This window comes from Oryza brachyantha, chromosome 9 (assembly GCF_000231095.2).
Source record: "Oryza brachyantha chromosome 9, ObraRS2, whole genome shotgun sequence".
Taxonomy (NCBI): Eukaryota; Viridiplantae; Streptophyta; class Magnoliopsida; order Poales; family Poaceae; genus Oryza; species Oryza brachyantha.
Window position 1 is genome coordinate 13,127,813 of NC_023171.2, and position 25,137 is coordinate 13,152,949.

Below are 25,137 nucleotides of genomic sequence, written 5' to 3' on the forward strand. Positions count from 1 at the left end.
CGTTCCATGATGTTTGATTTTTTTTCTTGTAATGTTTGATCATTTGTCTTAATAAAAAATTATCATTTGTCTTAATAAAAAATTATGAAAATATCATTTATTTTGCTTGTAAATTATAAAAAAAACTTTAAGTATGACTTGTCATTTTTTATATTTATACTAAATTTTTGAATAAGATGAAGAAAAAAGTCAAACATCTTATATTATTAAAATATGAAAAGGAATCTTCTATTATGAAAAGGAGATAGTAAGAAATTTCAAAAGAACAAAGGAAACTGGAGTGCAGTGCTGGTTTCGGAGGGAACAAGGACAAGTGTACAACAACCGAACCGGGCCGTTTGGTGGTTGTCCTGCCTGGCTTCAGCGACCTTGTCACATTGTGCACTTTGTCACTAGCTGGAATCTGGAGCATTTATAGGTCGTGAAAAGGGGTACAATTTTGCAAAGCAATGGATGAGTTTTAGGTATGAAATAATATAGTGACCCGCTCTAAAATATAAATATTTTTAGGTCCTTTAGCATATACTAAAAGAGATATTAAAAGATTTTTCTTTTAGTTATTCTAGTAGTCAATTTTTAAATTTTGAATTGATTATATTTTTTAAACATCTGATTAGGTCTGAAATTAAATCTTATAAACAATTGTATTTCTCAATTGAACTAATCAACATCATTTAAAAGAACTAGAGACAGGACCATTTGAGCATTAATAATTAATATGCAGGCTTCCATAACTCTTTTTCTAAGGTTGTGTTGTTTCATATATTATCTCCAGATTATTCATCGGTTTTTTACGCGTGCTTTCTGAATTACTAAATGATATGATTTTTTGACCATAATAGCAATTATTAGATTTTCTCTTAACTTGTTTTCTAAAAGGAAAAAAACGGTTTCACTTCTCTTCTAAAGGGTTTTTAAGAATGTCTTTTTCAGGAGATAATGCCTTTTCCTTTTTAAAATTTAGAGTGCCAGGTTAGAGAGACAAAACAAACGACGTACCTCTTCTCTCCAACGGTACACGAGGTCACTTTATATACCTCCTCCTCAACCCTGGACGCACCCTCTCCGCCGTCCGATCTCCATCGGACGCCCGAGAGAAACCCAACCGTCCCAACGCATACGCCATGCGATCCCAAGCATAAAACCCGGCCACACCACATCCCGCCGCCCCCGTCTCACTGCCAGCGGACCCCACGGTACCGTCGGACCCACCTGTCAGAGGCCGCACCCGCACCACCCGCCGTGTGAACGAGCGCCGCGACCGAATGCTCTCACGTGCCGCGCGCGTGCGCCTCCGCGAGAGGAAAGAAACCCTCGCGTCGAGTCGCGTCGCCTCCCCTCCTCCGCTTCGAAACCCCCGACGCGAAGGAAGCGAGAGAGAGAGGAGACGAAACCCTCGCGCGAGCCGCCGCCGCCTCCGGCCATCAGCCGCGCACCCTTCCCCGCCGCCGCGGTCGCCGAATCCGGTCGTGTCGGGGGCTCGGAGTCGCCCTTCCCTTACCGCTGATCGAATCCTCGAGGTTAGAACACCCCCCCGCCGCCTCCGGATTTTCCGGGGGGCCGCTCTGTTTCTCCGCCCATTCCGGGGTTTTAGCTCGGGTTCGTGGAGTGGAGTGCGGTTTGGTTCTCCGTGGGTGGGTTTGGACGGGTCGTGGACTCGTGGCTGTGTGATCGGTGTTTGGTGGTGTGGATTCGGATTTTTTTTTCCATATGGTTTATCGTTTTTAACCCATTTTCGTGGGGATTTATTGTGCGGGAAATGAGCAGCGGACTCCATTTCGAAATGCGCGAGTGCGGAATTTGCCATTGTTTGACATCTTACCTGTTTATTGAACTTGGTGAATTTGGGGGCTAGGGTTTGGGGATTTTAGTAAAATTGACGCGCTATTGGCGTACTTTGACTGACTCAGGGAGCAATGGCTGTCGTGGCGTGGTGTGGGATGAGGACGTGACGAGGGAGCGATGGTAGGGATGGAAGGGAAGGGGGATGCATCGGTGACACCAGTGAGGACTAGTGACCGGCTGCGTAAGCGGCCCAAGTACTTCGGTCGCAACTATATGTACTACAATCCAGCCATACGCAAGAAGATGAAGTCTAAGAAGCGAGCGGCTGCATCACAGATCGCCAAGAAGCTGCTTCGCAAGTCAGCTGCGAGGGCACCGCCTGCTGATGTAAGCATGCTTGTCTGTCTATGTTGAATGAGCTTGTGAGCCCTGTTTCCATATTATTTATGTGTCCATGTCATGCGTCTTGATTTAATTCGCGTCAAGCTGACGCAAGTAGTGGTGACTTACTAGCATTGAAGAGTGCACTTGAGATAATTGAGTGTGGTGATGGATTCACTTGGTATTATTGTTAGTTTTTTGGATTTAGTAGAACAAACTTCTAATTTGTAACCGTTAAATATTCCTGCTATAAAGTAAGGAAGCTGTTGTGCTTACTTCAACATTACTGTTGATTTTGATGGCGTTATGTGTTCTGTTAGATAGTAACTTGGCCCTGCATGTGTAGGACATGGTGGACTGTTGTTCTACTTGGTTGAATTCGTCCTGCCTTTTGTTTATTTTTTTTCATTTGTTTGTATATGGGATGTTCAAGTTCAATAATATGTTGCCTCCGAAATAAATTTGATAGCTTGCACATTTGCATGTCCTACTTGAATTAAATTCCTGCCTAAATAAATTCCTTGTTCTGCCTCTGCCATTTTTCAACATTTTACTAAGAACATTAGCTGTTGCTACTTTTAGGAAATATAATAATAGTAAATTCATTGTGCAATCAAGGACCGACCACATTACCATCATTCTAAGGTTACAGCAAAGTTTTAAAATGGTCTATGTATTTCTCATTTGTGTAGATCTAGTACAGCTCCAAGTTGATGTCTGGTGATTGATACTTATAGAACTCATCTAGCAGCTTTAGCTGCAGAACATGAATTGCTTTTATGAATGCTCCACTACCCTTGTACCCACGACCATAGATTTCTATTGAATGTTCACAGAAACAAAACTTACAATAGCTTAAATTGGGCTTTAGACCTTCGTTAAATTGTTATTGCTAGGTTCCAAGTTAATACAAAACATGCACATCTGTACAAAATCTATTTCATACGAATTGCAACTGGATTGCCTTTTCTTTGTAAGAACTTGTTTTATTTAATCTCAGATGGATTTATTATAATATTTTTGTATAGTATTATAATGGTTCCTTTTGTAGTCTATTGCAGCTAATCTACGTCGTTCAACACGAAAGCGAAGAATGTCTGTAAATCTGGAGGACTATGACACTGATAGTTCTAGTATGGAAGATGATGATCTTATGGTGGGTCTGTGGAGTTTCAGAGATTAGTGCACAATACATGTAAAGTTTGCTGATTACTGTTGTAACCTGCTCAACTTTTACCTTGAATGTTTCAGAGGCCCAGATATCGTTCTTCAAAGAATAAAGTGGACGACGAAGTGTCAGCTCGGCCAAAGCGCAAGAAATTATCTAACTCTAGTTCCATTCCTCGCCGTGAGGGCTTACGGCCTAGAAGGTCTATCCGAGGTCAAAGACTTCATCCATACCAAGAATCTGAGGATGACCAGGAAAGCTCTGAAGAACAGCCTGCACAAGATAGGAGAGAGAATGGTAATGATATCGAAGAGGATGGCAATGAGGAGGAGGAGGTTGATGGAGGTGATGAAGCTGAAGCAGATGGCGATGATGAAGATGGTGAGGAAGAGCAAGAAGGGAGGAGGAGATATGACCTCAGGGATCGTTCAGAAGTTCGTAGGCCATCCCCACATAAGGAAGGGAAGCACAGAACACAATCACCCCGTAGAGTACTAGTACATGGAATTGGTCAAAAGAACAGCAAATATTTGAAAAAGGGTGGTTCACGCATACATAAGCGCCCTCGATTCTCTTTGCCAGATGATTCAGATGATTCTCTTCTTGTTGACGAGCCAGATGAAGGTCCATCTATGCCATGGATGCGTAGTGGTAGAGGGGGCATGCCATGGTTTTTGGGTGGATTGGACATGCATAGTCCAGGAGCATGGGGTCTGAATGTTGGAGCTTCCGGTTGGGGTCATCAGGGTGACAGTGCAGTTGGTACTTCTTCACTTATGCCAGGGATCCAAACTGCTGGACCAAGTTCCAAGGGAGGTGCTGATATTCAACCTCTCCAAGTTGATGAGAGTGTGAGTTTTAATGATATAGGGGGCCTGTCCGAGTACATTGATGCATTAAAGGAAATGGTTTTCTTCCCTTTGCTTTATCCAGATTTTTTTGCAAATTATCACATTACTCCTCCTAGGGGTGTTCTTCTCTGTGGCCCTCCTGGTACAGGGAAGACACTGATTGCTCGCGCCTTAGCATGTGCTGCCTCTAAAGCTGGTCAGAAGGTTAGCTTTTATATGAGAAAAGGAGCTGATGTTCTTAGCAAGTGGGTTGGAGAGGCTGAAAGGCAGCTCAAGCTACTTTTTGAGGAAGCTCAAAAGAATCAGCCATCAATCATATTTTTTGACGAAATAGATGGTTTGGCACCTGTGAGGTCGAGCAAGCAAGAGCAGATCCATAATTCAATTGTTTCTACATTGCTTGCTTTGATGGATGGGCTCGATTCACGTGGGCAAGTTGTTTTGATTGGAGCAACAAACCGAATTGATGCCATTGATGGAGCATTACGTAGGCCTGGACGATTTGATCGTGAGTTCTATTTTCCTCTACCTGGTTATGAGGCACGGACTGAAATACTGGATATTCATACACGGAAATGGAAGGATCCTCCGCCAAAGGAACTAAAGATGGAACTTGCTGCAAGCTGTGTGGGGTATTGTGGAGCTGATTTGAAGGCTTTATGTACAGAGGCTGCTATTCGAGCATTTAGGGAGAAGTATCCTCAGGTCTACACAAGTGACGATAAGTTTGTCATTGATGTTGATTCGGTCAGGGTTGAGAAGTACCACTTCTTGGAAGCTATGTCTACAATAACTCCCGCGGCACATAGGGGATCAATTGTGCATTCAAGGCCGCTGTCACCAGTTATTGCTCCTTGTCTAAAAAGGCATCTTGAAAAGATAATGGAAAGAATTGCTGACATTTTTCCTTTCCTTTCGTCAGTAGATGTTAGCAAGTTCGCCACTCTTTCCTATGGATCATCCATCCCTCTTGTTTATAGGCCTCGCCTTTTAATGTGCGGTGGTGAGAGTGTTGGGCTGGTACGGCCTCCTCTCCTATTTTACATAGATGTATCACCATTTTGTATCCTTTCTTTTTCATTAAGGTATTTTATTCTTGGCAGGATCATGTTGGACCAGCTGTTTTGCATGAACTTGAGAAATTTTCTGTTCATTCCTTGGGGCTTCCATCTCTTCTGTCTGATCCAAGTGCAAAGACACCTGAAGAAGCTCTTGTGCACATTTTTGGGGAAGCTAGGAGAACAACACCTTCCATACTCTACTTGCCTCAGTTTCATCTTTGGTGGGATACGGTTAGTTGACCTGTTATCCAAACTGTATGCAAATTAATGTTATGAAATGATTATTGGTGAATATTGAACGATTGATTATATTCTTGATCTTTGATGTAACAGGCACATGAACCACTGAAGGCTGTTTTATTGACTCTGTTGAATGAGTTGCCATCAAACCTTCCAGTTTTGTTGCTGGGAACCTCATCAGTGGCCTTCAGTGACCTTGAAGAAGAGTGTGCTTCCATATTTTCTTCTCGTAACATGTAAGTTCCTGCTCAGATGTGCTATTTTGCTTATGACTTGGTTTTTCTCAGTTGTCACGGACTAAATTGTTTTCCAATATCGGTCTTGTCTTTCATCAAGAAAATCTGTTTGTTTGATAGATACGAAGTGGATCAACCAAGTGATGATGACAGAATGAGATACTTCCATGTACTGTTTGATTCATTACTTTCATTTCAAACGGAGGAGTCTAGGAATAAATCTAAAGATCAGAAGTCTTCTGTTGATCTTCCCAAAGTACCAAAGGAAGTGGAGGGACCCAAGCTTTCAGAGCTAAAAGCGAAGGCAGAATCAGAACAACATGCTGTTCGTCGGATGAGAATGTGTCTTCGAGATATTTGTAACCGGTCTGCAATTTACTCCTTTATTATAGTTCTATATATACTTGTTCCTTTGTTCTCACCATTAATTGCGGTTAGCATTATGATTAGTTTTTACAGTTCTGCTTAAAACAGCAGAGATGCATTTATATTCTACAGCAAACACTGCCCAGTTGCCTGCACATGACCATCTTTAGGTTATCTATGCTATTCCTGTCTCAGGTTCATATTTAATGAGTCGACGGAATGTCCCAGTTTTGGCTTGTTTTCCAAAAAATCAGCAATACGCATTTGCTTGATAGCGCTTTCTTTTAGGATGTGATATATCTTTTGGAAGCATAACTTAGGTGCGTTCTTTTTTCTTTTTTGCGGGAAACTTAGTTGCACTTGTATTTCAAGTAACATTTAATGATCGGTACTTAAGGTGGTTGAAAAAAAAGGTAGTGAAAATCAAGTAATACGAGAGACATAATCAAGATTTTTAATGCTGCTACTATATGTGGAGGCTTATTACATTTTCACAAGACTGTACTGAGCTCTGTTACACTGAAGATAAAACTGTCAGTTAAGAGAGCCAGCAGCTGATAGGCATCAACCAAAATTTTAAAACTTAGCTGTCTAGCATATTCTTCAGAAGCAATACCTCGAATTTGAATCTGTCTAATATTTTTGAGACAAGACACTGCAAAAATTGTGATTTAGGCTACTATCCTTTTGGAGTTTGCACAGTATTGTCCAAAATCAGATAGAAGTAACCAAAGTGTGCCTATTCCTCTTTCCAGCGTTCTGTACAACAAAAGGTTCAATGTATTCCACTTCCCAGTATCAGAAGAGGAAGTTCCTGACTATAGATCCGTAGTTCACAATCCCATGGATATGGCTACAGTCTTGCAGCAGGTGGACTCTGGGCAGTACCTTACTCGGGCATCATTTATGAAGGACATCGATCTTATAGTCATGAATGCAAAGGTATGAGATTCTCAATTGTGCATTTAAATATTTAATGCTTCACTCCTTTTACATGTCTGAAGTAAGCAGTGACCCAACTTTAACCACTGTTTCTGTACTCTGTTCATAATCTATTTGTGCAGACATATAATGGGAGTGACTACAATGGATCTCGTATTGTTAGTAGAGCATGCGAACTACGAGATGTGGTATTTAACTTGTTCTATCACTATGTTAGTAGTTGATTATTGAGTAGGCCCATATCTCTGTTGTGTAACTAATGAGTCTATGTTCAGGTGCAAGGAATGTTGTCACAGATGGACCCATCTTTGGTGTCCTTTTGTGATAAAATTGCGGAACAGGGGGGACCACTACAGGTTATGGATGATGGAGATAGCTCTATCCTTCAAGCGGTGCCTGTTGCTCAGCTGGTTTCTGGTACTAGGATGAGCGCAAGGCTTCGTAATGTACAACCAGAAGTAAATTTATCACAAAGTTATGAGGTGTTAAAGCGGCAGAAGAAAAGCACCGAAAATGAACAAGGTCAATTTACAACTACGCATGATTTTTCTTCCTTGTTATAAGATTCTAGCCGCAAATCAACTTGTGCTGTAATGATTATATAAAAACTGAACTATCCCCTGTTTCAGGCATGATTAAAGAATCAGCAACAAGAGACGAAAAGTCTCCTGGTGATGTGGATTTATCGAAGCCGATGTTCCCAGAAGAAGCTCCAAAAGAACCAGATTCAAATGGCGATCTGAAAGAAACTGACAACCCACCAACTGAAGTACAAGAATTGCCTGATGTTGCTCCTGAACCCATGATAACTGACAACGGTGAAGACGTTGCCATGCCTGCTAGCGACGACATACCTGAGCAGCTGGATGTCGTGAAGCGACGCTTCATGGAGCTCACCGCAGGCTATGGCGTGCCACAGCTCGAAAGGCTGTACACCCGGGTGATGAAAGGCATGATAGAATTGAGTGGTAAAGAAAGCAATGAGGATCATAGGCGGTTAGTCGTTAGGTATTTGTTGACATTTGTTGAGAACAGCGACAATTTTTAACTCGGAACGGTAATAAGATTCTTGTTCCCCGATGTACATTCTCTTGGCCACAAAGAATAGTAGTGGAACACCCCCGATGAGAGCCACCCCTGCTTCCTTTATTGTAACAAAGTTGTAACAAACTACCAGATGCTCAGCGTGTCAGTGACACAGTTTTGCCATGGATGTTTGTAGCCTTGTAGATTAAATCCTGATCAATTTCAGCATCTTGTAATGTGATGGATGATGTACCTCTCTTTGCACAAATATATCAGCAATGTTTCTCAATTTACTCCAAGTAAACGCGTTGCTATTACCTCATCCTTTTTGGCTTTTTGTAAACTTCCTATTCCATCTTTTGTACTGTTACTATTCTAATGCTTATTTCTCGTTCAGTAGCGTCTACTATGTTTGTGGTAATGCTTCTTTCTTGTTCAGTAAGGTTTAGGCCTCCTTTTTCTTTTCCATCTTTTGTAATGCTTTTTTCCGTTTTCCGTTACATTTAGGTTTAGACCTTTGAAAAGGGGGAAGTTTACAGGAGTTTTGGAGGAAATGAACTGGTTCTTATATAAGATCTTGTAAAATTCTTACGTTCGAAATGAACCCTTAATTGTTTATGAAAAGAACTTGGCATAGTTTGCTGAAGGAAAAACAACATTACACGGAGTCGTCAAGCTGAGTAAATGTGTAATCTTACCAGTCTACAGGCACAGCATGTTCTCTCAAGCAATCGAAACAACACAAACATTCATCACATTTAGTATAGTTTCAGGCCTAACGACCACAGAAGGTAGAAATGCACGATCATAATCTTATACAAAGCAAAGCTGAAGTTTCACTTTCAATGATGTTCGCATAAAACGTTTCACGAAGGGCTCAGCAACAGAGTCTGCTCCATTCTTGGTTCATGGCCTGGCATGTAGCGTCTGCAGCATAAATAAATCTACCATGATCCTACAGCACCCTGGGCTGGGTTTTCAAAGGCAGAGAAGCCCCAGTAAGTCTTCAATGAGTATGGTGGGTAGATGGTTGCGCCCTCAGTTGTGATCTTCGCAATCTGTAGTTCAACCACCATATTACACATTAGTCAAGAAGACTTGTTTAACACATTTATCAGAATATGCAATCTTAGTCACATTGCCAAGTTCATACCTGGAATTTGTTAATAGATGATCGGTCACGGTACAGCAAGACAAGCAAGCACTTCTCAACAAGCTTAACAGCTTCTTCAAAGGTCATATCCTCACGCCATTCAGCACGAAGTATTGGGATTGCCATATGATTCCCAAATCCAGTGGCAATGTGGTTTTCCTCAAAGTGTGTACCAATCATGTTGACCTGGATATATCAGAAAATAAACATAAGATGTTGACAACCTGACAGCAGTACAATGAATGATACTATTCATTTGGGTAAAGGACATACCATGCCAAGATATTTCTCTTCACCCTTTGGACCCTTTTTCACTCCACCAAGTACAAGGGAGTTCCAGAGAGGATCAAACTTGTTGCGCCTGTTGTACATCACTCTCGTCAAGTAGCTATGGATCTCTTTGGGGCCCAGCGAGTTTCCGTCATCCCACATATGATCCGATAAGCTGAAAGGCAGATGGATGAACATATCACATGGATTGTTCATAAGAACGAGAAGGAAAACAGGTGTCAACCATACGAATGAACTTACGTTAATTCATCCAGGTAGCGCAAAATCTCCTGGAAATCGCTCAACTCCCCACTTGCTCCAATAAGGCTATGCTTACCAACAGCCTTAATGCGCTCCACACTCTTGTACCGCAAAGTTGAGCCATAGGAGGCTGGCAAAAGAAAGTTGAAGAATAAAAATTCTACATTGCAAGAACTATATTTATCTTTGCAGAAGAATTGTCAATGAACCTCCAGTGTCAGATGCCATGATGACACCGTCCTTGTATTTCAATGCAATTATTGATGTACCAGTCACATAAGGATACCTGTTTGATGTAATAATACAATGGCAATAGTTAAAACAGGATAAATGTATCAAACCAGCAAAACTGCAGCATGAAAAGTTGTTAAGGAATACAGATAGTATGAAAACTAAGGAATTTTGGAAGATTTGTAGTGTACAAAATGTAAAACTCTTAGCACACATAATTCTCACTTTTCCACTCATTCGGCATTCAAGATACTATAAGAACCATAAAACTTCTGCAATTCATTCATTTTACCTACCCACCAACCTACCAATCTGCAGTTCATACAACTAACGAATGCCCCATCTGGCCATCTACACTGTTCTCCATACGAATCGCCCACAACGATGAAGAGTAAATTTTAAATAGATGCGTAAGTGCGTAACAAAAGCATCATCACAGAACTTAGGCATAAACAACATGCCACAACCCAACAGAACAGATTTGCAGTAACTAGCAGAAATCAATTTACAAACCCTAGATTGTGGAAATTCAACAGGTAGACATAAACAGCATGCCACAACCCAGAGAATAATATATTTGCAGCAGGTTGCAGCAACCCATCCACAAACCCTAGGTTGTGGAAAACCCTAAACTTCACTAGACAAAAAGTGAGACCTTTGCCATCTCAGGACGGCGATTTCACCAGGCGGGGAAAACACATCCCATAGTTCCCAAAGGATAGCTTTCTCCTCATCACCCAAATCGCCACTACGAACTAACAGTCCACAATGCTTCATCCTCCTCACAAACCCCTCAAGGGGGTAAATTTTTTCGCCCTAATCACGATCCGAACCACGACCGCGAGCACAGGAAAGAACAGATCAAAGATTCGAAGCTTACTGCGTCCTCTGCGTGCCCGGCCCTTCCGCCGCCGCCGCCGCCGCCTTGCTCCCGCTCGCGTGGGATCCATCCATGGGTTGCTGCCACAACGGAATCCCCACGAAGAAGTGTCAAGAACCAAGGGAGAAAAGCCAAAAAAAAAAAAGAAGAAATCAGGGAAGAAGGGGGAACGGAAGATCATCCGCCGCCGCGAGAATCTGGAGAGGATGAACCTACCGCCATGATTCCTTCCTCAAAAAGATTTGATTTTCTCTCTCTCTCTCTCTCCCCGAGGGATTAGGTTTTTGGCTCGCGCAATGCTTCGATCTGGGGTGAGCCTGAGCCCTCGTCTGCTTCGTTACGGCGGCTCTGGATTTTCTTTCTTGCGGAGAGAGTCGAGGAGTCGTAGTGGCGGGCTGTGGATACTAATACTTCATCACGGGTTCTGACCCAACCAAACCCGGACCGCATTGGCCAGCTGCTTTGCGATTCGCGCAGCCGTGCCGTGGAGGGCCCAGAGAACTGACACGTTGTCAGTTGATCAAGTGCTGATACGCTTCGTCCAAAATACAAATACAGGGCGTAAAGCATTCTTAACTCGTTCAAATTTTATCATCATGATCATCCAAAATAAATTATCTATTTATATCAGTCATTATTATTATGATCATCCAAAATAAATTATCTATTTATATCAGTCATTATTCTAACGAAACATCCATATTACATCATCCATATATATTTTATTAATATTTTACCAATGATCTCTATTTTCGAATGGTTGAATAGATAAGCTGATAGAATCTCTTTTCTTCTCATATCATCTATTTTTCATAATGGATGATAGAATAGATGATCTGCTATGTCTGCTCTTATATAGCTATCTTAATCCATTATAAAATATAAGCATTTATAGACTATTTAGCAAAGATTAAGGCCGTGAGAAAAAAAACTATAGTTACCTTTAATAAATGAGTGAAAGGGGAGGTAGTAGTAAAATGAGAAAGTTTTTGAACAAGAAGTGACCGATGTGATAAATAATATTGTGAAAGTGCCTGAAATCCATCCCAAAAATCTGTCTACAAAAAAAATCAGTAGATAGGTACGGGCTACAGAATACAGATCACTGAATCCTTAAATCGGAATTCAGAGCGAAGTAGAAACACTGCTTCACACGATTTGTATTTCAGACAGAATATTTTGCCATTGAGGATTGCAGAATAGAATTCCCTTTGCTACGTTATGGATACACAGGGGAGTACAAAGGTAATGAACATGGTATATATCCATACTCATACTGCCTCCTTGATTGCACCTGATTGCCAGATGAATTGAACGAAGATTCGACTACTTTGTACGATCTGATTTCGGTGGTATAGATGCAAAATTCTCTATCGAATTTGTCATTGTTTAAGATCGTTGAATGGCAATTTTGCAGATATCATGTAGTAGAAATCTAGAATGCATGTTCATCTGGACTACAAAACGACGAGTCCTGATTGGCTTTGGAAAACCTCGATCTCCATCCAAATTGATGCCCAGACATGGTTGCACTGCTTGATCTTCTCGTTCATGTAACACAGAAACGATTTTGCCCATGGCTCTTCATCACGTTTGGTGCTCATATCAATAGGAACTGAAAAACTGGCACATTATATATGGTTACTCCATAAGATTGCATGTGAAAATTCACCAAAGAAAAGGGTGCTGCCCTAAGAATTTCGCAAGTAAACTAGGGGAGAAGATAAAAATTGAGATATCGTAACTAGGGAGTACGGAGTACTGCCTACTCCTTTAACCATATACAGTCCAGTATACGAATTGCAGAGGATTTCGTACTAACTACTAAAGGTGCATGCTGTATGCAAATGTTAGCACGTAGAAGCATCTCTATATCCTATGCCTCACGTAGTAACGGAGGTAGAGATATAAATTAAGAAATGGTAAGAGGAAAAATACATCACCTCATCAGTTCCTGTTCGGACTGTTTGGCAGCTGATGGACGATGTCTACAGTAAAGGTATTAAAAGTAAACTTCAAAGAATTCACTGCACAAAGACAACTCCTACAGGGTTAGTACAAAATGCCAAACCTGACAGCATATATCCTATAGATGTGCAGAGAGTGCTTGGACAGATTCTGTGTGGCAATCTCAGCACTTCCATTGCAAAACAAATATATCACAGGATAGCCCAAAAGCCATCTACAAACATTGAAATATGTAAAGAAATTAAGAGATCCCGATTTAAATGATAAAACTTCGCCGATGTACAAAGCATAAAAATGTACTATTGGCAACATAGTGCTTCCATTTGATAACTGAACAAAAGAGAAGGTTGTCATGTTTTACAATGATGCTGTGCAATATTTTGGTTAAATGTCGAAGTAATGACTTCTGTGAGCTAACATTATACAGTTGTGGATTCGAGAAGCAGAGGTATTAGCATTACCCATTCAAAGAAGGCAACGCAAGGGCACTCTCAATGGAGGCAGTTAGATCAATAACCAGTGATATCCTGTCAGCAGTGCAAGATCCAGAACAATCTGTGTCAGTTGTTCCCTCTGGAATTTCTAGAGCTGCATCAACAGGAAATTTTGCTGAAAAGAGATCTTGAATGGATACAAATTCATGCACATTGTCGTTCTCTTCTGTATCTGGAAGCAGCTGCACCAAGACAACATTCAGTAATACAAAAAACAGAACGCTAGAGAATATAGTAAAAAGTATGATCTGAGAAGGCAAAGACTTTGGTACAGCTTTTCCCAAGGTCGACAAAAGCTAGCTGGTGCTGTGACCTTGCATTTGGTGAAGCATGCTCAGCAAGACCCTTTGCGTGAATCAAGTAGAGCATATCTTTAATAACCATCACCCTTAGTGGACTCAAGATGCTTGTTTCCTGCAAGCAAAATGACATTAGCCGAACTAGATGGGAACAACTATATTGGCAGCTGAAAGAATCTCTAGCACAGATTACAGATCATTCAAGAAAGATGGTACAACTTGAAACTTATCACATATCTTGAGTACTCACTCGGATCCAAAATGTAAGTATTTCTAGGATTTAAATCCTGTACCACAATATAAACATTTCTGGCACTATTCACGGTACTACTTGTTCCATCAATTACTTTCCATTCAAAATCATTCCCATTTTATCCCCACCAATCCTCTCACACCTATTTATTCATCATTTATTAAGAGACTATAGTCTTTCTTCTAAACCTTAATCTCTGCTAAACAACCTAGAAATGCTTACATTTTGAAACGGAGGTAGTACGATGTAAAATAAATGTTGAGGATAAAGTAAACAATATCATGAATGTAGGATAAATTTGTTAATGTGCTACAACTAGTTAAATTTGTAATGCTGGTATAGATTATTCAATAGCTCGAAATGAGTCAAATACCTGCCGAGCATGATGCAGCAAGGAGCAGAGATTCTCTTGTAGTTCAGGCATTGTGCCGCCATAATCCATCAGTACCACAGGCCGCAACCTAGTGCAGAGGAACATGATGTCTGCCAATAATTCAGCATGGCATTTTAGCTTGTTCCTTGATGTAGTACTATCAACTACAACTCGATATAAAGACAATCGCTCTCCATAAAAATATTCTGTAAATTCCCCATCAACCCATTATCTGGCAACCCTAAACGTGTTGGAATTACTAACCAAATGAACGATATCTAGAACTGCTCTCAACTACAACTTGGTATATACAATCACTCACCGAAAAATAATCTGTAAATTTCCCACCGAATCTACTATGGTGGAACCCTAAACGTGTTGGAATTGCCACCCAAATCAGTGATAACTAGAGTTGAAAAAGGAACATAGGTCACTTAAAACACTTGAACCATGAGATTGAATTGGCTTCTACAATCGGATGGACTGACCATTTATTAATCCAGTTTTCATAAAAAAAACATCAATACAGTATAAAATCAACAAATTAATCGAGAAACGAATCATTCTAGCAGGAGCATATCTAACTCTCCCATCACGGATGGAGGTGGAAGCATGGGAGAGTGTGAGTTGGCACCCACCGTTGAGGAGGCGGCGCTTGGATTGGGGCCGGAGGCGCCACCGGATGCGCGCGGCGCAAGCCTCCACCACGCGCAGCATCTCCTCGTACTCCTCCGCCGTCGCCGCCGCCGCCGCCGCCATCTCCACCTCCGCCGCGGCGTCCAACTCCCGCGGCGAGGTGGGAAGAGGAGAGCGAAGCGATCCGCGGAGCACCTCGTCCGTCCGATCGGAATCAACGGCCCAGATGTGAGAAGGCCCGCGCGGCTATCTGCACCCTGGCCTTCCACACCGACCGTCCGATCCAGCGTCAGAGAAATTTGAACCGTCCGATCTGGAAAGAGTACTACTACTAGTAGTAGTCAATCCACTGCTGCGGCTAGCTCTGACGGCGAGCGGCAATGGAGTTATCCAGCTTTACCGCGAGCTCTCTCGCGGCGCCTGCGGCGGCGATGGGCCTCCTCGCGAAGAGCCCCAAGGTGACCGCCTCTCTCTCCCCTCTTCTGGGTTCCGTGGCGCAGATTAAACGGCGGGTTTTCTGGCAAACGCGCGGTTTCGGGGTTGTCTTGTGCGAAGAAATGGAGAATCTTGCGCGGTTTTTAGTATGGAATTTCTTGGAAGTTCTGCGATGATTTCGTTGGTGTGGATGGATGTTTCTTGGCATTCTACTCAGAAAAGATTTCATTTTGGTTTGGGTCATTTCCTTTTTCTCTCGCTTCGTGGAGGAATTTAGGTTCAGTTTTTTGGATGTAGTAAGAACTACTCCGTAAGAACATAGAAAGCACTATCAGGATGGTGTTTAGTAGCTGAGCAATTTTTTGGTTCTTTTGTTCTGCAGATGATCAATCACAGGTATGCCTGGGATATGCGACCGCAGCATCGATCTTCTGAAAGGCTACTATCTCCGGCTTGTTTGACGATGTTCAACAAGCATTGTTCAAAACGGTGCTTATCATTTTCATGGTTTCATGGTGGCATGTAGTTGCCATATACGGTTTGCTTTCGCTTAGCATGAATAGTTGGGGATAAATTAGGAGTAGATACAAGCAATGACTCTACGAATGATATTTATGTCATGGTATGCTGCATCAAGCGAAATGTTATCTAGTGCTGAATGCTTTTAGAATTTCCTTTTCAGAATCAACCATAAATCTTTCAGTGTGCTTCGTGCAGTATCTCCGGTACAATGTACACCTTTATCCTCCTACAATTCCATCCAAAGTTTGTGTGTTCCAAATATATATCTACTTGTTTCCTTATATGTGAATGCTACTCTATCAGGTACAGTAAATAACACGCAGTCGTCAATATCTTTCAAAGATTTTCTTGTTTCTGTGCAAACTGAGGAGGATGGACTGATAAAGGTTAGTTAACATTTTAACTGTCAGTAATATGTCAAAGGTGTCAACAAAGCATATGATTTTTTTAGAGTAGAAATAAATCTCAAATTGACAATTTGGTGTGTTGATCACTTGATCAGTCCATTTTTTCACATGCAGATACGAGTAACTGTAGATGACACAATGACAGATTCTTTCTTTGAGAAAGTTTTTTTAAAGAAACTTGTTGCAGCACAGCCACTTCCTGGCTTTCGACGAATGAAAGGAGGTACACTCTTATATCTAGCCATGATTCATTTCTTATCTATGTCAGCAGATAGACTTGGTCACGACTGTAGCTATGTTTCTGTGTTTTGCTAAGGCATCCTCTGATCCTCCATAATCTAGAGTTCTTCCTTCAAGTATTTTTAGAATATATGTGCCCAGTGTTTCTTATATGCAATTCAACTCTGAGCAGTTTGTCCCCTTCATATTTTCTTGATGTGTTTTTAACAGAACTGTTTACATTAATCTCCAAAAATAGGTCGACTTTTGTTACGACATGTTGCCTTTTTGTTTATTTAAGTGCTCTCTGTGTTATAGTAAGTGTGGTATCTTTGGTTTTCAACCCTTCCTACACAGCTTGTGATTTTTTTTTTTTGGTGAAACTAACTCTTGTGACCTTCCATTTCATTGTTTATCTGCACGGTGCTACTTGAATCATCCAGGAAAAACTCGAGATGTAAGTTCTTGTTCTTGATGCTAACACTGACTTGCGCAATGCATGTGACTATTCAAAAGGACTGCATCCACTTCATGTTTGCAAATGCATTTGAAATCTATATTAGACATATATGTATTTAAACATAGCCATATAGTGTTTTTGATTACATTATACTGTTTGGTGGCGTTGATTGCTGAAGATACCAAAAGATATTGCTCTGCACATAATTGGGCCATCAAAAGTGAAGAAAGAATCCATCAAGAATATCATCAGCTTCACAATTGCTGAATATGTTCAAAAGGTCAATTTTATTTCATAAGATTCTTATTACAGATGTGCATTTTTCTCGTTAGGGTTCCTTCCCAGACATTCTATCTGAGCTTGGGTAAAAATGGCACAAAAAGTTTCTTACCTCCTTTTCACTGTTGTACTACAGGAGGGCCTCAGTGCATCGAAAAATCTGAAAGTTCTACAAAGCTATGAAGAGCTTGAAGCCGCATTTGAACCTGGAAAAGAGTTTTGCTTTGATGCAAGTCTTCGTCTACAGTAGGTTTAGCGGTCAAGGTAGTGCCATTAGAGATGATCAGATGACCCCCTGAGTTTCCAGCTGCTAATCATTTGTAATGATTAGCAGCTGGAAACCTGCCAAACCTGTAATCTAGATTCAAGCTAACCCTTGTAACCGTGTTAATCGATGCAAAGAGCAAAGTTACCTGGCTATCTGTATTCTTGAAAGAAGCGACATGTTTTTAGATGTAATTTTGCTTGCAATCCCTATCAGGGTGTATATGTACTACCTCTGTCCCCAAATTAAATTATGAAGATGAACTTATTTCGGAATTCAGGCAAGAGGCCGAACTATCATTATCTTAAAAAATGTAAAATTTGCTTACTTTGATGAAACAATCATAATCCATAATCCCGGTGTGTATCCAAAACTATAGATTTAGTACTTACAAAATTATCACCAAAGATATCACTAATTTTGATATAAAACTACATCTTTTATAAATTTAGTTGAACAATAGCGCAATGGATCTAACTCTGAAATATATAGGTTTGGGATAAGTTTGTTACCAAATCTATAATTTTGTAATACATTTTCGATCTATAGTTTCATGCTAAAAATAGTACTAACTCTACAGTTTTACGTTAGTTTAGTTAAAGTATTCATAGTTTAGTGAATTACTCGTCGCATAATCTACGTGAGTAGGATATCATGTATATGAGTTAACAAAGTGCAATTGAACAAATTGTTTCACGTGTCTTATTTAGAGCATGTTTGGTAGGGCTTAACTCTTAGTATAACTCTAGAAATGGAGTTGTGGAGTACCTCGAATCCCAGTGTACCTCTACGATTTATTTGTTAGATCATTCTAGTATACTCCGTCTTTTTTAAGTTGAAATTGTTAGTTCAGATTATAACTCTAGCAGAGATGGAGGTATAACGGAAGCCAACTAAACATGCTTCAAAAGAGTCAAATTTATCACTACTTATGCATGCATGTATATGATGTCACAAGAATCATCTCTCATCATGCGCAGGGACAATCTACAGTTATATAGTCAACCTCTCTGTGTTATCAACGAAACCTTCAATTTTTTTGCACATATAATATAAATACTATAATTTCCAAAAAAGAGAGGGAATTTAAATTTTAGATTTTCAAAAATCTAGGAGTATATGTACTACTGCATCCTTTCCGCATCATAATATTTTCTTCTTATCCCTAGATTCATTATAATATTTGGTAATAAATATAGACACATATACAAATATATACATCATTATCATTTATGAATATAAAAACCAAAACATTTTATATTTTATAATATTAAACAGGATGTAGTAATAATTTCATGGGCTAAATTTTGCCGCGAGTTCCAGCACGCGCACTATCCATCCGTCGATGCAGAAGATCCTAGCCGCCCGCCCTCTCCGATCCTCTCCTCCTCTCGCTAAACCTTCCCACCCCGCCGTCGGCGGCGGCCGCAACCCTAGCCTCCTCCGCCGGCCCATCCCATCCCATTCCACCGTCGCCGTCGATCCCTCTCAGTCCCCTCCCTCATCACCGTAGTAGGATCCTCCTCCTCCCGCACCTTCGTGGCCCGGCGCGTCTCGCCGGGGGCGCTTCCGGCGGAGCGCGAGAATGGCGTGGCGGATGCTGCGGCGAAAGGTGAGGCGTTTCTTCTCTGGGTCCGGGCGCATTTTCGTGCTCGTGGATTGTAAGGGGTGTATATGCAATCAAAGTCGATGCCTTTCGCATTTTTGTGTTCGTGGATTGTGTAAGGCTGTGTATGTAATCAAAGTCGCTGCCTTTCGTTCGAGCCTCTGCAACACGGGACTGACTGCTGAATGGTGTGCTCGCAGGATTTTCACACGGGCCTCGTGAATTTGGCCTTCCGCGCAGATCATGGGGCAGCGAAGCATTTTTCGAGTGGAGCATTTGGAAACCTGGCGGGTAGGATTGTTTTTGGCATATATTGACCGCATTTAACTTTAGGAATGCTACCCGTTGCATTAGTTCCACGCTAAAGATTTGATTTCCTTCGTGTTAGCAGTTTAGCACCGATATAATTTTCACAGCTGTAGTTGTTTTCCGGAAAGTTACTATAGATGATTAATTTCTTTTAGTTCTCTGTGCATGATGTTGTATATATTAAGAGTGTTCATAAGTTTCAGTGGGAAATTTTCGTTGCTTTAATCAACAGGAGATATGCTTCTATGCATGCTTTCAGTGTTGAATACAGTTTGATGCATTGGATCACTAGTAAGTTGTTATTTTGGAGTTAAAACCTGTTAAAATTTCCTGACTGCAGGCTTCTTTCTTAGCGAGACACCCAAAGGTGCTAATAATTGTACAGCTTATAGACACTGTACTATCAGGTATGCTTATCTATTTGGTTCCACTATTTGATGTCTTAAGTATTCTCGCTGTGTCCACACATTCTATGAATATGGAGACCTTCTTGAACATCCGTCTTATATCTGAATGAGCACTAGATTTATTGTGAATCCTAATCCTATTTTCTCCGGTGATACTGACATCTGCATCATTATTAATTTCATGTTTTTCATTTAGTGATATTGTAACTTTTGCATGGAACGTTTTACAGCTGATACTTCTTGTGAAATGCATTTCTTAGTACTATGCCTGTTATGTTCTTATACTTCTTTTATTTCTTGTCCTCTACAATTATTCATGCTGTGTGTAATTTTTTGACCTATACATTTTGCCTGTCTTAGTATTGTATTGCTACTGTTATTATTTCCTGTAGATTTTACGGTTTATAAATTAGGTGACAATACCGTCTTCTTTATAGGAATTTTCATGCAGGTTTATACATGTTAGCATGGAGTAAGAAGCGAGAAGAAGTTGCAGGACTAAAAGCACCCAAAAAGGAGAAGCGAGTGAGAAGAGAAAACAGAACTCAACCTCCTGTAGAAGCGCCATATGTTGCACCAAAACCAAAGATCGTTATCAAATCATCACTTAAAACTGTCGACATTTTTGATGGTATGACATTGCTTGACCTCTCCAAACGGACCGGTGCATCAATTGGTGCACTTCAAGACATACTTGCTGATCTTGGTGAAAAGGTTGAATCAGAGTTTAATGCTATCAGTGTTGACCTTGCTGAGTTAGTTGCTATGGTATGTATTAATTATGTTCCTTTATTATTTATGTGGATCCTGTTGTTCTTTTAATCTAGCTATCTGGTGTTAACAGAACTATACATGGACGATTTACTAGTTTGATCAGATTTTGTTAGAGCAACCATGCATCTTGATGCTTTATGTAATCGTTGTACTTTGGCATCATTAAGTAATTTTTTGTTTATTTAATAAGAATCCATATGTTCCATGGTTATTCAGGAACTTGGTGTTAATATCAGAAGAATGCACACTGGTGAAGGCACAGTTGAGCCTCGTCCTGCTGTTGTAACAGTTATGGGCCATGTTGACCATGGTAAAACGTCACTTCTGGATTCCCTGCGTCAAACATCTGTGGCGGCCAAGGAGGCTGGCGGGATCACTCAACATATAGGTGCCTTTGTTGTTGAGATGCCATCAGGAGCCTCCATCACATTTCTCGATACACCTGGGCATGCTGCCTTTAGTGCAATGCGGGCTAGAGGTGCTGCTGTCACAGATATTGTAGTGCTTGTAGTTGCAGCAGATGATGGGGTGATGCCTCAAACACTTGAAGCTATGTCACATGCAAAAGCAGCCAATGTCCCCATTGTTGTTGCTATCAACAAATGTGATAAATCTGGAGCTGATCCTGAGAGGGTCAGAATTCAGCTCGGTTCCGAAGGATTGCTTTTGGAGGATATGGGTGGTGATGTACAGGTTGTAGAAATTTCTGCAGTAACAAAACTTGGTTTGGACAAATTGGAAGAGGCTTTATTCCTTCAGGCTGAGATAATGGACCTGAAAGCCAGAATAGATGGACCTGCCCAAGCTTTTGTGGTGGAGGCAAGGGTAGATAGGGGCAGGGGGCCATTAGCAACAGCTATAGTCAAGACTGGCACATTAGTCAGTGGGCAGCACATTGTTGTGGGAGCAGAGTGGGGGAGAATTCGATCACTTAGAGATACTGCTGGCAAAATAACAGAGTTCGCAAAACCTGCAACGCCTGTTGAGATTGAGGGGCTAAGGGGCCTCCCAATGGCTGGTGATGATGTTGTGGTTGTTGACTCGGAGGAAAGGGCAAGAATGCTTAGTCAAGGACGGAAGAAAAAACAGGAAAAAGATAGGCTTCAAAAGATTGATGAAGATATGACAGAGGAGGCAGAAGTTGGTGAAGAGACTCCCGAAAGAGTTGAGATGCCAGTCATTGTGAAAGCTGATGTACAAGGCAGTGTTCAAGCGGTTACAGATGCCTTAAGAAGCCTCAACAGTCCACAGGTATTTATGTCAAGCACTATTAGCAGTTTGATCCCTTGTTTTTTCATTTATGGTGTGTTCATTTGTGATAGAAAGGGTGAAAAATCCCATCGATTCTAGTGAGCACACTTCCTAAACTGTTAACACGATGCATTTTTTGTTAAAAAATTTCTATATAAAAGTTGCTTTTAAAAATCACGTTAAATCCATTTTTCAAGTTTGCAATAGCTAATATTTAATGTATCATTCACCAGTGAGATACATCATTTTATGTGATCTTCCTTTTCTTCTTCCCTCGCTCTCAAAACTCACCCTGGTTAGCTTAAATAGTATGACCTCAGGCTGTCATATGGATCATATATATTTAATTTATCATGTACCATTCCTCATGCATATGTTATCTCCTTAGGTGTTTGTGAATATTGTTCATGTTGGTGTTGGCCCAATAAGTCAACATGACATTGATCTTGCTCAAGCTTGCCGCGCATATATAGTTGGTTTCAGCATTCGCCCTCCACCAAGTGCTATTACTCTAGCAGCAACACAAGCCAACATAAAGGTATGCTGTTTATTACTCTCTCCATTTCACAATGTAAAACTTTCTGGTCTTGCCTAGATTCATATGAATACTAATGAATGCAGACATATATAGAAATTATATACATTCATCAATAAATAGATCGATGTAAGGCTAGAAAGTCTTACAATATATAATGGAGGTAGTACTAGTCTTATGGCTGCTGCATTGTTGTTTAAGAACTATACATATTTGGAAGGGATATTATTCTGTTCCTTGAAATGTAACCATTGGTGATTTTCAATATCATCTTTTGATGACCTATTCACAAGAACACATCTTTCTAGTCAATTGCAGAGAGGCTGGATGTTAATTATCCATACTGGTTCTCATCCCATGCTCTCTAGTGTTTCTCCATATTGTATAGGCATTGGGATGGAATGGGAAATGTTATGCGGATTATTCAGGAGGGCAATCTTTAGATAATTCACTTGTTTGTGCATAAGGAATAGAGGACATGGGTGATAATTGATTGAATTGAATTGGCTGATTTGAACTTCTGCATGAGATTTATGGATTGAAAAATTGAAAGTCAATGATATACTACTTATGTTTGGTTCTAAATGTACCGATTTTCTGATGCATGGACTGATATTCATGGTTGATCTACCTTCTATTTTGATTTTTGCACGACTTGGATATCTTGTTAGCTGACTTCAATGCCTGCTCTTTAGATTTTGCTGCACAATGTGATTTATCATCTACTTGAAGAAATGGGACGGGAAATTGTCGAGAAGGCACCGGGCACTGCTGAAACCCAGATTTCAGGAGAAGCTGAAATTCTCAACATATTCGAGCGGAAAGGGCGTACCAAGTCGAAAGGTCCCGACATCAAGATTGCTGGCTGCCGAATAACTGACGGGCACTTCAGCAAATCTGGAACGATGAGACTTTTGAGAAGCGGCGATGTCGTGTTTGAGGGTCCATGCGCATCTCTGAAGCGGGAGAAGCAGGACGCTGAGATGGTCGACAAGGGTAACGACTGTGGATTGGTGATTCAGGACTGCAATGATTTCCAGGTTGGGGACATCGTCCAGTGCTTGGAGCAGGTCATCAGGAAGCCCAAGTTCATCTCCACGCAAAGTGGCGCGGTTCGGATAGAATGCTGATAGATGGTAATCGTTTTGCTTCTTCCATTTGTGACCAACTAACCAAGATTTTGGCTGTGGTGAACAAGAGATGATCAGGTTGGTGTGCTTATTATTTTTTCGCCAACAAACTTGTTATAGCAAAAGTCTGCATCCAATTCCAAACAACGGACTGTATTCATATATGAGATGCAGGCATGATTATCTTGTTCAGGTGCTTGTGTTAGTTGTACATTCGTGCAGTTTCCACAAGTTCTGCGAATAACGTGGATTACTGTGCTAGTGAAGAGGTTATATTATTATTACTGATTACTATTAGTGTAATTTCAGCCACAAAGAGGTCATTTTTGCCTGTTCACGCGAGTCTCTGAAATTCTGCTCACTGTAATTTCTTACGCCATCTTTTTTTTCTCCTTATGCTTCCGAAATTTGAATTTATATCTTAAATTTAAAATACATTTTAGGGTTTTTCACCGTAGTTTATTTTTTAGCCATAGTTTTTAAATCGCTAAAAGCATGTTTGTAAAAGTTATATCCACAAATTACTTTCATTTGGTTTTCATTTAGATAGAGCAAGTTTATTTATTTATTTTTTTCCTTCAAAATTTGCTAATTTAGGCAGACAGCAACGCACAGCAGACCATAAAAATCTTGTATTTGGTGTAGTACAATTGCTGGGTGTAGAACAGGTCATTCTACACTAAAAATACATCCTTTTTTTTTCTTGTAGTAACTATATATACACTTTGCAAATTTGCATCATATCAACCTATACAAGTGTTCTCTATATGCTCATGAATTCTCTTTTTTTTTCCCATCTGCTATACGTATCCTTGCATGTATATATACGTGATCACATTGAAATCAATCAACAAAATAATCATCAGATGGATGCGAGAGCTAGGGGCTAGTGGCCGGGCCCCTTGGGGCTAGGCCCCGCCGGCAACCTCGCCATGAGCGTCTCCACCGTCTCCCTCGCCTTCTCCACCACCTCCGCCGCCATGTACTCCGGCGCCGGCCTCGCCGCCGCCGCGCCGGCGAGGAGGGCCGCGACCACGGCCAGCGCCAGCACCAGCACCGCGAGGAGGACGGCGGTGCCGCGCTGCCTCCTCTGCATCATCGACGAACCCTTCGCGTCCGCCTGCTACTCTGCTAGCTACTCGGGTGTGCGTTTGCGTTGCGTTGCCTGAATTTGTTGCGTGGCCTCGACGCCTCGGGTGGTGCTTGCTTTTATAGGAGGTGGTGGAGGAGGAGGGGTTTGGTTCGAGGTCGGTGGGCGGCGGTGGTGGCCGCCATGGGTGGAGCTTGACGCGCATGCTGACGAGGCCGGCCGTTGGTCGGAGCCTCGGAGAGGGAGGAAATTAACAAAAGCAAATGTCACATTGTCACTGCATGGATCTTTGAATCAACCGGTCACAATTGATAATATAAGGCCATTCTCGATGCCTAGTTTTACTATACGGTTTTTAAAACAGAATTTATAGTGTAACTTTTCATTGTATCTTTTCTAAAGCTAAATAAAACATTTAATTACTACTAAAAGTTTGATTACATACGGACAGCGTTTGATTATACGAAACGCCTCAAGTGCGTGAGTTTCACTGTGTTACCGAGTACTTGATAATAGTGCCTAAACACTTCATTTATAAATTTAATTGTGATCAAAACATCTTATGGAGAGTAAT

General features: G+C 41.1%; 5 protein-coding genes across 9 annotated transcripts; 3 read left to right on the plus strand and 2 right to left on the minus strand.

The window, feature by feature from the left end:
- The first annotated feature begins 1,339 nt into the window (after window positions 1-1,339).
- On the plus strand, window positions 1,340-8,348 carry LOC102709872 (ATPase family AAA domain-containing protein At1g05910). The gene is made up of 11 exons (XM_006660782.3): window positions 1,340-1,520; window positions 1,911-2,172; window positions 3,218-3,322; window positions 3,418-5,205; window positions 5,289-5,477; window positions 5,580-5,722; window positions 5,843-6,088; window positions 6,844-7,030; window positions 7,153-7,218; window positions 7,306-7,552; window positions 7,660-8,348. The coding sequence occupies exons 2-11, from the start codon at window positions 1,963-1,965 to the stop codon at window positions 8,076-8,078; spliced, it is 3,600 nt and encodes a 1,199-aa protein (XP_006660845.1). The 5' UTR covers window positions 1,340-1,520; window positions 1,911-1,962; the 3' UTR covers window positions 8,079-8,348.
- Window positions 8,349-8,667: 319 nt separating this feature from the next.
- LOC102710151 (proteasome subunit beta type-4-like) lies at window positions 8,668-11,215 on the minus strand. The gene is made up of 7 exons (XM_006660783.3): window positions 11,068-11,215; window positions 10,852-10,931; window positions 9,950-10,026; window positions 9,741-9,870; window positions 9,483-9,654; window positions 9,210-9,395; window positions 8,668-9,114 (listed from the first exon to the last, which is right to left on the minus strand). Exons 1-7 carry the CDS (start codon window positions 11,071-11,073, stop codon window positions 9,001-9,003), a joined length of 765 nt encoding a protein of 254 aa, XP_006660846.1. The 5' UTR covers window positions 11,074-11,215; the 3' UTR covers window positions 8,668-9,000.
- A 642-nt stretch (window positions 11,216-11,857) lies between these two features.
- Window positions 11,858-15,069, minus strand: LOC102722423. 3 transcript variants are annotated; one of them, XM_015841062.2, is made up of 7 exons: window positions 14,877-15,069; window positions 14,239-14,348; window positions 13,586-13,727; window positions 13,281-13,485; window positions 12,923-13,033; window positions 12,795-12,839; window positions 11,858-12,474 (listed from the first exon to the last, which is right to left on the minus strand). In XM_015841062.2, exons 1-7 carry the CDS (start codon window positions 14,995-14,997, stop codon window positions 12,309-12,311), a joined length of 900 nt encoding a protein of 299 aa, XP_015696548.2. In that variant the 5' UTR covers window positions 14,998-15,069; the 3' UTR covers window positions 11,858-12,308. The 3 variants fall into 3 exon arrangements, with proteins under 3 accessions (XP_015696548.2, XP_006661430.3, XP_040383556.1); XM_006661367.3 differs by having other exon boundaries at window positions 13,281-13,495; window positions 13,578-13,727; XM_040527622.1 differs by having other exon boundaries at window positions 12,376-12,466; window positions 13,281-13,495; window positions 13,578-13,727.
- Window positions 15,070-15,248: 179 nt separating this feature from the next.
- Window positions 15,249-17,738, plus strand: LOC102722703 (trigger factor). Of its 2 annotated transcripts, none has more exons than XM_006661368.2 (8): window positions 15,249-15,332; window positions 15,692-15,798; window positions 15,992-16,041; window positions 16,135-16,217; window positions 16,353-16,461; window positions 16,901-16,914; window positions 17,096-17,197; window positions 17,333-17,738. In XM_006661368.2, the coding sequence occupies exons 1-8, from the start codon at window positions 15,255-15,257 to the stop codon at window positions 17,444-17,446; spliced, it is 657 nt and encodes a 218-aa protein (XP_006661431.1). In that variant the 5' UTR covers window positions 15,249-15,254; the 3' UTR covers window positions 17,447-17,738. The 2 variants fall into 2 exon arrangements, with proteins under 2 accessions (XP_006661431.1, XP_015696574.1); XM_015841088.1 differs by having other exon boundaries at window positions 15,692-15,705.
- Window positions 17,739-18,825: 1,087 nt separating this feature from the next.
- Window positions 18,826-23,739, plus strand: LOC102722982 (translation initiation factor IF-2). 2 transcript variants are annotated; one of them, XM_006661369.3, is made up of 7 exons: window positions 18,826-19,073; window positions 19,268-19,358; window positions 19,717-19,783; window positions 20,221-20,551; window positions 20,774-21,808; window positions 22,197-22,346; window positions 23,039-23,739. In XM_006661369.3, the coding sequence occupies exons 1-7, from the start codon at window positions 19,047-19,049 to the stop codon at window positions 23,471-23,473; spliced, it is 2,136 nt and encodes a 711-aa protein (XP_006661432.1). In that variant the 5' UTR covers window positions 18,826-19,046; the 3' UTR covers window positions 23,474-23,739. The 2 variants fall into 2 exon arrangements, with proteins under 2 accessions (XP_006661432.1, XP_015696901.1); XM_015841415.2 differs by having other exon boundaries at window positions 18,827-19,073; window positions 20,235-20,551.
- The last annotated feature ends 1,398 nt before the right edge of the window (window positions 23,740-25,137 follow it).

Excerpts from the sequence above, each read along its gene's own strand:
- LOC102709872 (XM_006660782.3), top strand. The coding sequence starts at position 1,963 with ATGGTAGGGATGGAAGGGAAGGGGGATGCATCGGTGACACCAGTGAGG. Across the intron at positions 3,323-3,417 it reads TGGAAGATGATGATCTTATG|AGGCCCAGATATCGTTCTTC; the intron begins GTGGGTCTGTGG and ends TGAATGTTTCAG. Across the intron at positions 6,089-6,843 it reads CTTCGAGATATTTGTAACCG|CGTTCTGTACAACAAAAGGT; the intron begins GTCTGCAATTTA and ends TCCTCTTTCCAG.
- LOC102710151 (XM_006660783.3), bottom strand. Across the intron at positions 9,871-9,949 it reads CATGGCATCTGACACTGGAG|CCTCCTATGGCTCAACTTTG; the intron begins GTTCATTGACAA and ends TTCTTTTGCCAG. Across the intron at positions 9,655-9,740 it reads CGCTACCTGGATGAATTAAC|CTTATCGGATCATATGTGGG; the intron begins GTAAGTTCATTC and ends TCTGCCTTTCAG.
- LOC102722423 (XM_006661367.3), bottom strand. The coding sequence starts at position 14,997 with ATGGCGGCGGCGGCGGCGGCGACGGCGGAGGAGTACGAGGAGATGCTG. Across the intron at positions 14,349-14,876 it reads CAAGCGCCGCCTCCTCAACG|ACATCATGTTCCTCTGCACT; the intron begins GTGGGTGCCAAC and ends AATTATTGGCAG. Across the intron at positions 12,840-12,922 it reads TATAGGATATATGCTGTCAG|ACATCGTCCATCAGCTGCCA; the intron begins GTTTGGCATTTT and ends CCTTTACTGTAG.
- LOC102722703 (XM_006661368.2), top strand. The coding sequence starts at position 15,255 with ATGGAGTTATCCAGCTTTACCGCGAGCTCTCTCGCGGCGCCTGCGGCG. Across the intron at positions 15,333-15,691 it reads TCCTCGCGAAGAGCCCCAAG|ATGATCAATCACAGGTATGC; the intron begins GTGACCGCCTCT and ends TTTGTTCTGCAG. Across the intron at positions 16,218-16,352 it reads AGGAGGATGGACTGATAAAG|ATACGAGTAACTGTAGATGA; the intron begins GTTAGTTAACAT and ends TTTCACATGCAG.
- LOC102722982 (XM_006661369.3), top strand. The coding sequence starts at position 19,047 with ATGGCGTGGCGGATGCTGCGGCGAAAG. Across the intron at positions 19,784-20,220 it reads TATAGACACTGTACTATCAG|GAATTTTCATGCAGGTTTAT; the intron begins GTATGCTTATCT and ends TCTTCTTTATAG. Across the intron at positions 21,809-22,196 it reads GAAGCCTCAACAGTCCACAG|GTGTTTGTGAATATTGTTCA; the intron begins GTATTTATGTCA and ends TTATCTCCTTAG.